The following is a 12294-nucleotide window of genomic DNA, read 5'->3' as shown; positions in this document are numbered from 1 at the left end:
TGTGGATGTCAGTGAGAAAGGTGGTAGTTGGCGTGTTTTTGGAAATGGCAGAAGGACAGTTTGATTTGTGTAGCATCCTGGGCATGGTATAGGGCTTGTTGATCAAAAATTTGCTGCAGAGGCATTTGAGAGACTTGTGTTTTTCCACTGCTGGAAGGGGAGGAGCTGGAGTATCTCAGGTGATGCTGACATGTTCAGCAGCAGATGTGCTGTGTAATGCAAGCAAGGCTGCTAGTGCCCTCGTTTGTTGGGCCAAATATAGTGGCCCACATGGATTCTGCACTGGCCAAGGAGTGAGGGCTGCTGCTGGAGGCAGAGCTGTGCGCTGGCTGCGGAGCACTGGGGTCTGCCAGGCACGGCTGTGCAGACGGAAGCAGGACACTGGTATCAGCTGAGGCAGGAGATAACCAAGTGTTTCGGCGTCAATGATGGGATGTGGTTGTTGGCATTTTTCTGATCCGTTTGGTACCTGATTTGGGGGGTTGTTTAAGCCCTTTGTCTCCATACGCTACATGACTTGATCCTGGAAATTTGGGAAAGGATCGTTTTGGAGGGTGTCCAGTGAAACTGAGGCGGCAGCGGATGTGTGAGTGCTCAGATACCTGCCCTAGGGCTGAAGCGCGCGGAGGCAGGCGGACGGTTCGGATCTGCATTTCCTGATTTTCTGCACCTTCTGCTCCTTACGTAGCAAATGACTATGCAAAAAGGGGGACATTCCTGCATCCTCTGTGTGAGGAAACGGCGCTGCTTCCTAAGGCAGAGCTGAAAATGTGACTCTCCTTTGGCTGCCCTGCCTGTGTGAGACTCCGAATTACCATGCAGCCCGTCCCTGCGGGTGAGGGAGCGTCCATTGCCCCTATTTGCTGCATAAATACCCTTCCTTCTCTGACAAACCGACTGCTCTCAGCAATTAAAAGCAGCGAGGTACTCACAGTCTAATGTAGCCCTTGCAACTAGTAATTACAAATGAGTTCACTTCCCACCTTGGAGAAGCTGAGCTGTGGGGTTGGAGAAGACACTACTTTTGAAACTGCTCAAACTGAAGACTTTGTTCACACTGCTGAGCACTTTGTTGAAGTGAGTGGACACCCCGGCACTTCACAACCTCTCACAGACTGGGAAGTGCAGTTTTAGGGGACCAAGGGCTGCTTCTGTGGGGCAGATGCTTTACTCTGTTGTGCTGTGGCCATAAAGTTCATTTAAGCAAGGTGATGGGTCTCTTTGGGTTGGATCATGTGGACTAAAATATGGAGAGCAGTCCCATAGTAAGAACAGGGGGATAATTTGTGGCACTTTGACCTGCCCTTCCCCGGCTRAGCCCTGCAGAGTGTGTCTGCACCGTGTGGCTCCTGCTTTGCTTTGGAGAYGTGGGTGAGCTGCAGCCGGGGCAGATGAGGAGGAGGTTCCAAGGTTGTTTGGATGACACCGGCAGGACACAGCGCGAGGTGAACTGGCCCGTGGCTTGTGCAGAACACTGTACAAACAGTAGCAGAGCTGTTAGCTTGAGACTTGCACCCTGTGGTCCCCATCTGTCACTCCTCCATTTCAGCATCAGTGTTTATGGCCTTTCTCCCCTTCCAGCTGTGCCTGGCGCTTCAGTTCACAAAATCTGTAGTATCTGAGCCATTGCAGAGCTGATCCAGTTTCCCGGGAGGTTAAGGTGTTGACCTCACAGACACAGCGGAGAGCAGCCAGTTTCAGAGGTGGGAATTCAGCCTTGCCCTTTGCCTGTCTTCAGTTTCCACTTGTAATTAGTCACACCGGGACATACTCTGCTCTATCACTTCCAGTGGGGGAACATTTCCCTTCCTGGCCGTGTTCTTCTCTAATCAAACCGTGCCATTTCCCATGCTTTCCAGTGATTTTCTTTGGCATTCCAGCTTCTGCATTTCAGAAACAGGATCCAAGTGCAGAAGGACCCCTCCACACACCCACGCCATATCTGGGGGTGWGATTGTTATTGCTTGTGCCGGCTTTCCTGGCTGCCTCATCTGTCTCCATCACCTCTTGTCACCTTCCATAGTAATTCCTGCTGATTAGCAAAGGCCTTTATCAATGGAGGCTCTTTGGCAGCCAAGTTCAGCCATCAGTTCTGCCTCTGTCACGAGTTTCTACTCATGAAAAAGGCCTTCCCCCTCCTACCAGTGGAAACGATCTGAATCATTTCCCTCCCCTTTCTTTGTCAGGAGCAAATGTTGTCAATGCTGGGGCCGTTACAGTGGTATCTTGGCTCCAGGAAATCATGGATGGAACAATCCATGGAAACTGGGATTCCCATGTAAAAGTCACATATTATTATTTATGGACCACACATCTTTTTTAGCCATGGTTTGATTACCATTGAGTTGTCAATCACATACATTTCTATGAGAAACATAAAWTTATTTTTCTATTCCGTACTGCTGAGCCGTTGGGTTTTATGTTTTGCATTACAAGGTGGCAGTACATTTTTGAATGTTGTCCTTGGGATTTATAGTGTATGACAGGTGCCTGAGCTTTTGTTGCAGAACCTGTGGGGGAATGTCACAGCTTAAATGGGTTGAAAGAAATTTGTGTCATATTTGATAGGACCTTTGTGCTTCTTCAGTGTATAAAAATAAGAAGAGCAGCTTTGTATAAGAAATGGAAACCCTGTAAAAATACTTCAGCCACAAAGTGGTGTTATTTACACTGGAGGAAGCTGTTTGCCCCAAAGGAGAAGCTGTAATTGTGCTAGGTCAAAATTCTTCTCTCTTTTCCACTGATGCAACCCCAGTGTCTCTGCAGAAAGAGTCTGACCTCACCTCTTAAGCAAACTCTCCCTCTGAGAAGCTGATCTTAGGCTGAACATATTTCATCATAATGTATACCTGTTATCTCCCAGCTTCTCAGGTAAAAAAGGAGGAGAGAACCAGCAGCACAGTAATGCATAAAGCCAGAAATAAATACCCTTGTTCTTCTTCAGAGACAGCTGATGGGCATAGCCCCCACAGCTGTAGCTGCTAAAGTTGGAGGCAACACATGTCTTTTTTAATCATAAATCAGATGAGACATTATTATATATTTAACATGCCCGTGAGTATTCGGGCTGTCTGCTGTTAAATATTTTTCATATGGTTTGCTTCACTTATTGCCCTCTGAAGCGTGGTGACTGTACTTGAGGTAGAAGATTAAAGGCAATATGGGTCTCCTCACTGTTCCTTTTACAGTGGGTGTGGGCTTTTCCTAGCCTTCCATGGAGAGACGCTCCTTWTGTGAAACAACTGGTGTCCTTAAATCTGTCCATCAGCCAGACATCTATTGAAAGGAAAAGCTCAATAAGCAGAGTAAGAGAAATACATGGATCCCTGGTTCTGTTCTCCGATAGATTTGGAAAGGAGCTAAACAGCCATTTCCCTGCCTCCCTGTAGTCCTTGCTGAGGTGCTGCCTGAGTTCGAGTGTTGAAGCTCCCACTCAGCAGCTCTGTCCCAAAGAGCAGCAATTCTGGCACTTTGTGGTTGAGGGGCTGCCACCGTGGCAGAAGGGAAGACSTCTAGAAGGTCTCCAGGTCTAGATACACAGGGCTTCTCCTTCACAATGAAAGGTGCAATTAGGAGATACGTTTTATTAAAGGTTGTCTGAGAGCTTGTGAAACACCCGTTTAGAGCAGCAGTTGCTGAGTCAGCTCAGATCCACTGTGATAGCAAGAGCATGACTTACGTTTCCCCTTTCCTTGAAAAAGAAACCCTGGTCTCTCCTGCTAGGCACCAGTTGGGGACYCCTAGTACTTCTCTGCCCTGCAGTCCCTGCCAGCAGTGTCACTGGCAGGTGGAGATGGGCTTCTTCTGCTGGGACCAAGTCCACCACCATTGCAGAGCGTTGCAGRATGGACCCTTCCCATGTGCTGGGCATACGTGTGCCCCTGCGTCCTGTTCATCTCTCTTCTCTGCAGGCAGTATTGGCCGTGTTAAGAGCTTTTTTATTGCCCATAGGAGCACAGGCTGCTGYGTGGAGCAGAGTTCTGGGGTGCTTTTTAACCTGTCTGTTCTTAGGGTACACGGTGCCTGTTAAAGTCTGTGCCTCACTAGCTGTGATGTTATGTGGGAATAAAGGGAGATTCAGAGAACACCCTTGCGCTTGCAGAATCAGCAGATGCCAGRTGCACAATCTCCCAGACAGCTTAATTCCTCCCACTCCGTGAATGCAGTCTGGATGTAAGAGGAGGCCAAGGTCCCATGGAAGAAGAAGTGTGTGGCCATGGAATTAAAGACTGTATCTGTGTTAACAAAGAAAGATGAAGAGATGTCCCCTACAATGCTAAACCTGATACTTTCCCTCTTATCCACATTAATTTCCTAGCAATAATATTTTCTTTAAAGCAAAAAAAGGATAAAAATAAATATTGTTGTATTGCATTAGCAGCAGGGCTGGAGCCCTGGGTCTTCCCACCGTTTCTCTTTCCCCACTGCTCCAGTCCTAGTTGTCCTTCTTAACACAGATCTCCCTTGGCCCTGCCCAAGTCTGGCACATCTGTGAATAATACTGGCAAAATGCAGCACGGTCCCRCATAGCCTATAGCTTCCCACCCGAGACTGAGACAGACTTTCCATTCACTCCCTGGCTGGGTTGCAGCGTGGTTAACAAGCTGCTCAGCCTTGTGTGAAATGGGGCTTAGTGCCTGGGGAGATGTAAAAAAAGTTGCAATAAAATGCAGTTTGTCACTCGGAGAGGAAGCAGTAGTGTATGTRTTTGTGTAGAGGCTGCTCCTTTCCTTAGAGATGTGTGAACCAAGGGGACGAGCCAAGCGGCACACAAACCAGAACACCACCCTTCCAAGAAAATTGCCCAAGCTGTTCTCCTTTACTAGCCACCCTAGGAGTTCCCCATCTCACATCAGTACTGCATGAAACACTCCTTTCCTCTGACCTCCTGAGGTTTTCTCGGTGTTTTTTATGTGTCCCCACTGCTCAGTTATTCCCCTGCTGTTTATTTCTGCATGGCAATAACAGAATATCCCTACCTAGTTAGTCAAACCTTCCCATTAGCGTGTGCTGTTGAGAAGTGGATCTGTAGTCACTTGGGGACCATGAAGAAGTGCACRGCTCAGCCCTGCCTTCCTTTTCCAGCCCCCGGGGATCTACGCTGGTTTCTAAAGAAGAGGAGTAGAAATGGAAGGAGTGGAGAAAGCTGCAGTAACTTCTACTGGAGGCCGTGGTTCCTGCTATGCAGGGATGATGCGTTCAGCCAACTTTGACACATTCATTCTTCCCAGAAAAGAAAGAAGCTGAGCATTTGGGAGGCTGTGCCTCCTTAGAGCTGCTTCTGTATCCCCATAAATGAGGCTTTTCTGCCCAAGAATCACTGTGCTTGGCAAAGTCATGCTCCATCTTCTCATCCTCTCTGCTGTGCTCCCCCTCAAGAACTGGATGTGTTTTCTGAATATCTTTATTCTTCTGCATGTTTTTTTTTCCTTTGGCAACTGCTACTTCATGCATGTCTTGTGCAYGACAAAGGTCTTAATGCTGTGCTGGATGGGGCAGCTACAGATCTACCCCATAACCCTGATCTAGCCCTTTCTAGCTTCAGTATTCCAGTATCAGTATTTTCCATTAGTGGTCTCAGCAGAATGAAAACCTTCCTTTCTTTGAGAGGATAAAAATGGGAGCACCTTCTGGGCTTTGCTTCATCCTAACACCACAGTCATCCTGATATTTTCCATCTCCATTTAAGGACTGAATTAAGACTCATCATATCCTGGGGTCTTTTCTGTACTCTGTGTTTAATATAACGTTCTTTATTATATTTATCTTGTTTCTTATGTTTGAGTCTTTCATTTATTATGTTACTTTGAAGACTGGGCCTCCCTGTAAAGTCTCTTTTTAGGAAAGCTGAGTTACATTTACGGGAGATCTTYCATGTAAGTCTTTAGTTCCTTTGTGTTTTTATATGGTTACCAGATAGACTTTCAACTCGTGGTTTGGACAGAAAACAAGAAAGACAGAAAATGAGAATGTTTCCAAAATGTTGCTTGTTCTTTGCAACTTAAACAAGTTTTAGGCTTACTGCAGTGTGATCCTAGAAGCCTTCAGGAGTAGTAAGAAATGTTTTGTAAGGGCAGGTAGGTTTCTTCATCTACTGGGTGGAAAAGCAGGAGAACAACAAGCTTTTGAGGTGACCAAAGTCAGTCAGTGCAGGGATATGGAAKTCCCAAATCCTCTCCTTTATCCGAATCACTTAGGACAGATGAAAGTTTTGGACCCTGAGTGAAGATCTCCAGTGTCCTCCGTGTTCTGTTGCTGCACGGCATCGCACCCTCCAGGCACGGCCTGGCCCCAGCTTTGTAGCGAGGTAGCGGCATGGACCCAGAGAGATGCATTTATTGTCACTATGAAATGATGAATTTATCTGACAGAACAAACTGACATAATCGGTTTTGCTTCCAGATTTGAGCARTGCAATAAACCAGTTCCCTTAGTCTGAAGCGTAAGATTTTAAAACCTAATAGATTAGCAGCTGTGGAAGGAAAGGCAACCAAAGGCACTTAGCCTGAGAGGGCTTAGCTCCTTTCCTACTGCACTATTAAAGGATATAGTTTCATTAACCTCTCAGCTTCTGTAAATCTGGCAAAATCAAAGCCACGTATTCAGATTTCAGATCTGACTTCATTTCCTTGTCTGTATTTTTATCCCATGATCTGCGGATGAGTATTTCATTTGCACTTTGTCAGACCATGTTTGGAGTGCAGGCTGATGTATATGTCAGTGTACTTTTTTACATAGACATTTCATGGATTAAATAACGCTGGCAGATACTGTCTTCATCTGCCACCACAAGGAGAACATATAATTTATTGTCTCAATACATTAAAAGAAATAGAGCACAAAGAAAAAGGAAAGAAAACCACCAAAAAAGGATATGAAGATGTAATCCCTTCAAGCCAAAAAAATACCAACTCCATGACATCCTTGTCTGTGGGGAAACTCAGCTCCTAGATTATTTTGATAAAGTTTGTTATAATCAGTTTAACACAAAAAACAGCTACTCATTTAATCTTACTCAGCTTGCAGAAATGTCATCTACTAAGGACGTTGAGGTTATTATTTTTCACTTAAAAAAAAAGAAAGAAAAGAAAAAAAAACAAGCCCCAAATTGTATCTCCTGTCAGGACTGTGATTCTAAGGACGCGTCTGGAAGTGTCTAGTGTGTTTATTTTTCTTCTATTGTGTGGTTTCCTTCTGTAGATGGACGAGGGCTCTGTCGCCAGCTGCTCTGTGTTTCCTTGGGTGCTGGCGGCAGTGTCGCGACGGGGCCTGGGTGGGAGCASCCACGCCGATGGGGAAGGAAGGGCAGGAGCTGGGCCGGGGGTGAAGCCCCATGCCCAGACGCAGGCCCAGGGCATTGATGTCTGGGGTCGGCTTCTCGTGCATGCCATTGTGGCATGTCCCTAAACCTTCATTTCTGTATTTTCCCYCCTCAGGCAAGATCCTGTTCCGGAGGAGCCACGTTCGGGATGTGGCAGTGAAGAGGCTGAAGCCCATTGACGAGTACTGCCGGGTAAGTACTGCCATTACAGGAAGGGTCTTCATGAAACCAAATGAGGGAGGAAGATCCTCAAGAGAGGATGATACTTCCCAAACACTGGCACTAGTGGTGTGAGTGGAAGTAGAGGCCACTCTTTGGTCTCAGGACTCTTGGTCAATGCGGTGAAGACATGAGCCTGGTCTGCCTTTTTAGGGCATTTCACATGTGTGGGTTTTATTTCTGCCAGTTGCTTACTTCAGTCTTGATGAATGTAAGAGTTTGGGGGGCAGAAAGGCAGCAAAAATTGTGTCTTTTCTCTCTTCTTGAAACAGTGTGTTAGGGAAATTCAGGTTTGTGTAGAGCTCGAGGTAGGCTGGATACCTCTGAGTGACTTGCTAGAAGCAAGTGAGAGTCTAGAAATCCATTGCAGGACAGAAAAGATTTGCGGTGAGGAGAAGAGGGTTAAGCAACCTAATCTTTCCTTTCCAGCCTTGAGTTTATGATTTGCTGATAATTAATCCTCTGACAGTAGATTAAAAGCCGTTTCTAAGCAAGACTGATAGCTGTTTTTTATAGAGGTATCAAGCATGTCAGCCCGAGAGCATAATTTAAACCCCAGACTTCCTCTTTTATTTCCTATGGGGTTGTATTTCTGTTTTCAGAAAGCCATTGGAGCAGGTGGAGGGGAAAAAATACATTCACAAGAACTTTTCCTGTCAGACATTTGCTCATCCAAAATTGGGAGCAGATCCCTACAGTGCCTGAGGCGAGGGGAAAGCGGGAGGCGGGGGGATAAGTCGGCTCCATTGAAAGCCATGCCAGCTGAACCACCCCGGCAAGGAAACCCTGAGTAAAGCCTTATCTCATAAGATCAGGCTTTTTGTGGGACAATTAGCGCACTGTCTTCCTGGCCAGGCTCTGAGGGCTGGCTTTAAACCCTGCGCGCTCTCGCTGCGTCCCCTGCCTCCTTCCTTCAGACAGGAACTGCCCGCGCCGCCGGCGCCGCCATGTCAGGGTTCACCGAGCAGATGCACTATCTCCAAAGGCCTCTTTGACTCCAGATGCGCTATCTCCAAAGGCCTCTTTGACTCCGAGGGGGGAGGCAGCTGCGACCTCCAACTGCCCGGTATGGGGGGACGGCGGTGTGTGCCCCATGTCCCCGACGGAGCCGGCCCGGGGCCGCGCTGACGCGGAGCACGTTGTGGAGACGGCACCGGCATGCRGGTTTGCTGCTGTTGTCTAGCTCGAAGAGGTGCCTGGATGCTGCCCCAAAGCCTAGTCGTTTGGTTCATCTGCTTCATGATTAGTGCCGTTTTGAGGAGCATAAAAACAGCCACATCAGGTTAGACCCTAGTTTCCTCCAGCCTAGTGTTTACTTTCTCCAATAACAGCCACGGTGAGTGCCCAGCAAAGAGCACAAAGCTAGGGTAGACATACATCAACTTCTCCTAAATAGTGTCCACTTCCAGTGATTTGCAGCTCGCAAGTCTCTCGTCTCTGATTTGGTGTCATTTTAGTTCATTTGTAGTTTACTGTAATTTATGTTTAATTGCCTTGGTATTTCATGGTAGACAAAGACATTTAAAACTGCATAGTGTTGRAGTGTGAGACTAGAGTCCCTGAAAGGCTTGAGCAAACATTGCATCTTGTGTCTGCATGCCCTCTTCAAGAGCGTCGTCTTCCTACATCTCCCGTCATGTCTTTCTGCATGGGGAGTCAGGTCCGCATGGGAAGGAGTCATTCCCAGGTGGTGTATCTTGTCCAGGTGTGTATGATTCTGGTTGTGTCTACAGGTAGACAGATGCTGGGACCAGTGGCAGGACATGATGCCCCCTCAGGCTGTTTCTCACTCAAAGCTGGGCATTAGTTTGTACACAGTGTAGGTGGTTGCCATGTTTGTGCTCACTCTGAAAATGGCATAGTGTAAGAATGGTGCCCTGTCTGTACCCAGTTATGGGCCAATTTCTTCTTCTCCTTCCACTAAAGCCTCTAATTAATCACAGGGATTAAAGAGAACTTGGTGGCTGCTCAGTCTGATGCCTGGCACAGGAATTACCCAGTTGCTTTGAAATCCCACAGCCCGCAGTTGGAAATGTATGAATATAAACAGAGGGCCCTCAGCAATTGCAACTTCTACCTCTGCCAACCTTCCTGTGGCACATCCTGCAAAAACAAGATTTTCTTTTGAAAATTTCTAGCTCATCCAATTTGCATTTATTCAAAGGATAGTTGTCCTGTGTTACTGCTCTTCCAAACCTCGCTGAGAATAGTCCACAGGACTTCAAAAAATATGAAGAAAATTAGAAACTCTRAACTTCAGAGTTCCAAAAGATTCAATTTAGAAACACCTTGTAGATGGAAAGGTTCTTGCTGTGGTGAAGTCAGTGATCGTTTTCTTTCTGAACTTTAGCAGAGGCAGAACTTCATCTTTGGGGCTGCATAATGCATAATGGGGCTGCTTTCTTGGTAACTTCACTAAAGGTGATCCCTAAGAGGTGTCTGGGAATACGACTTTCGTAACCCAGCACAGTAACTTAAGGTTTACATCCCCATATGAACTTAACCAGATATGCTAGAAAGTTGTGAACAGGGTACTGAAAAGAGAGATGGTGAGTCAAAACTATACTTGGCTCATTTCACCAGCCTAAATCAAAAGATAATTTTTCTTAATCCCACTATAGAGGGAACCTGTGTTGCAAGCTTAGCTCCAGTGTGAACTTTTGGAAAGCTGAACCGAAATTCAAGGAAAACCCCCTGTGGTGTAGGAAAGGAACATTTTTTTTTTGCTAATAAAATAATATTAATCATTACTATTTCCTATTCAGTAGCAGCTACTGCTGTGTGTGTGTTTTAGTATGACTTGAGCGAGGATCATGCCTAAAACTTTGGAAGCATTGGCTGTTTTCTACCTTTCTTCTCTCCTCCAGTCTATTTTTTGACTTTGGAAGAATTGCGCTGAACTATAGAACAAGAGCCCCATTTTGACAGGTCAATTCCCATTCCTGTAAAGGAACAGTGCAGAGCTTATGTCCCATGTTTGTTCTTAGAACGGGTAGGCAGATGGCATGCTTAATATGGAAATATTTAGAGAATGATGCTGGAATGATGTGGGTGAAGTTGACGGCGAGAATCTGCCACAGGGTATTAAAATGAATAAATGCAACAATAGACCTTTATCCACTTGTGTCTGCCAGGGAACAGAGGAAGGAGACAAGTTCAGATGTGAAGTTCATGGTAGTATCTTTGCCGCGTGAGGACTGAGCCACCTCTCCTGGAAGGAGGAAGCACAAGTGGCCCTGGCACAGGAGTGATGCAAATGTTTGGCCACTTGTTGTGTTGTTTTTGCAGCCTGTCCCTGGCCGAGTGTGATGCTTTGCATGACTGTGAAGCAGGTGTGACTTCTGCTGTTCTGGTGTCTTGTTCTTGCCCCAGGTGCAGCGAGGGCTGGGCAAAGGCCCTTGATGAGTGTTTGTGGGGAGAATCAGCAGTACCTGAGGTCTGCAAAATTCTCTGTAGCAGCCATCGAGCCCGTGAGCCCCCTGCGCCCCATAGCAGGGCTCTCTGGACCCCTCAAGCCTGTGTAATTCGTCACTGCTTTACACCAGCTTAGAGAAATAGCATCACAGAGATAATGAAGGCAGCGCTTTTGCTCTGACCATTAAAAGTTTTGAAGCTTCAGTGAAAAGCAGAGGAGTGGGGCACACAAGGAAAGATTTCCGAAGCTTTTCTCATCTGCAAACATAAAATTATGGGGTCTGAGTGTCCTTATTGGTAACGTGAGCGAGTTACCARCAGACTGAGTGCTGCCTGTAAATATGTACTTCCCATTGGGATTGGTATCTCTGGATGATTTCCCTCTGAACTGCAACCTTGGAATTGGCTTAGTTTGATTTACAGTCTTCTGGGCTCCTTGAGGCTGTTTTTCTTCATTTTTTAGGAGCTTGTGCCAGTRTGAAAGAAAGAACAACTTTATAGTCGTGCCTTGTCAGGGGCATTTTAATAAGGTTTTGGTGTCCCAAACACACCTCTGGTGTGTGCGTGTCCAATATGCACCATCCTGTGTTCAAAGGAGACCTCTCAGGTTAGTGGTTCCCAAAGCCACCACTCTGTCCTTACTCAGCCCTCCATGACAACTCAGAGCAGCCTTTGCAGACTTGCACCTTCCTGCATTTAGGTCCAGACTGAGGGAAGCGTCTTAGCTCAGAGGGATTCTTAAGCCCATAAAATGCCACTGTCATAAATACTCACTTAAATTCATCACATGCCTTTATGTTGTCCCAGCTGGAGGTGGCTTTAAGTAGGTGCTTAAGGGCTTTTCTCAAGTCCTATATACCCAAATGTACACGACCTAAATAAAAAATTGGATGATGAGCAAGTCACATCAGTGCCAGGAAATACTGGTCAGTCTTTTATTAGGGATGTCCACAGCCTGAGAGATCATGCACACATCAAAAAGCAAAACATAATAACCTGCCCTTGGTCTATTAGTCCTGCTTCTCTTTCAAGTTTGAATCCCTGAACTTGTCAAGTTGGATACACAGACATTTGTGTTTGTACCTGTAAGTTAGTGCTGAATGAAAATGGAATGATAGTCCTGGTAAAGAGTGAAAATATTTAAAGGAAAAACTAAAATTTAATCTGTCATTTTTGCATACGTTTTGGAATCTAGTTACATTTAGACCAGCTGTTGTAATGAGAGCTGATTATTTGCAGTACACCTCTCAGTACGTGGAGCAGGGTCTGTTCTTCTGGTGCCTTATGGTCTGTCTCAGAGGCCCAGATATGGTCCTGCATTTGTGTGCAGAGCTGGGATT

At 46.2% G+C, this 12294-nt stretch overlaps 1 protein-coding gene across 1 annotated transcript in view; it reads left to right on the top strand.

Annotated features, from left to right (window-relative positions):
* The window catches only part of SH3PXD2A (SH3 and PX domains 2A), a 218978-nt gene that overhangs the window by 81452 nt on the left and 125232 nt on the right, over nt 1–12294 (top strand). The window contains exon 4 of the mRNA XM_026050650.1: nt 7437–7513. Within this exon, the coding sequence (XP_025906435.1) occupies nt 7437–7513 (77 nt within the window). The remainder of the gene's footprint in view (nt 1–7436; nt 7514–12294) is intronic.

Source organism: Nothoprocta perdicaria, unplaced genomic scaffold (genome assembly GCF_003342845.1).
Source record: "Nothoprocta perdicaria isolate Ctin4 unplaced genomic scaffold, notPer1 scaffold_7, whole genome shotgun sequence".
NCBI classification, from domain to species: domain Eukaryota; kingdom Metazoa; phylum Chordata; class Aves; order Tinamiformes; family Tinamidae; genus Nothoprocta; species Nothoprocta perdicaria.
This window is presented reverse-complemented; position numbering and strand designations above follow the sequence as displayed.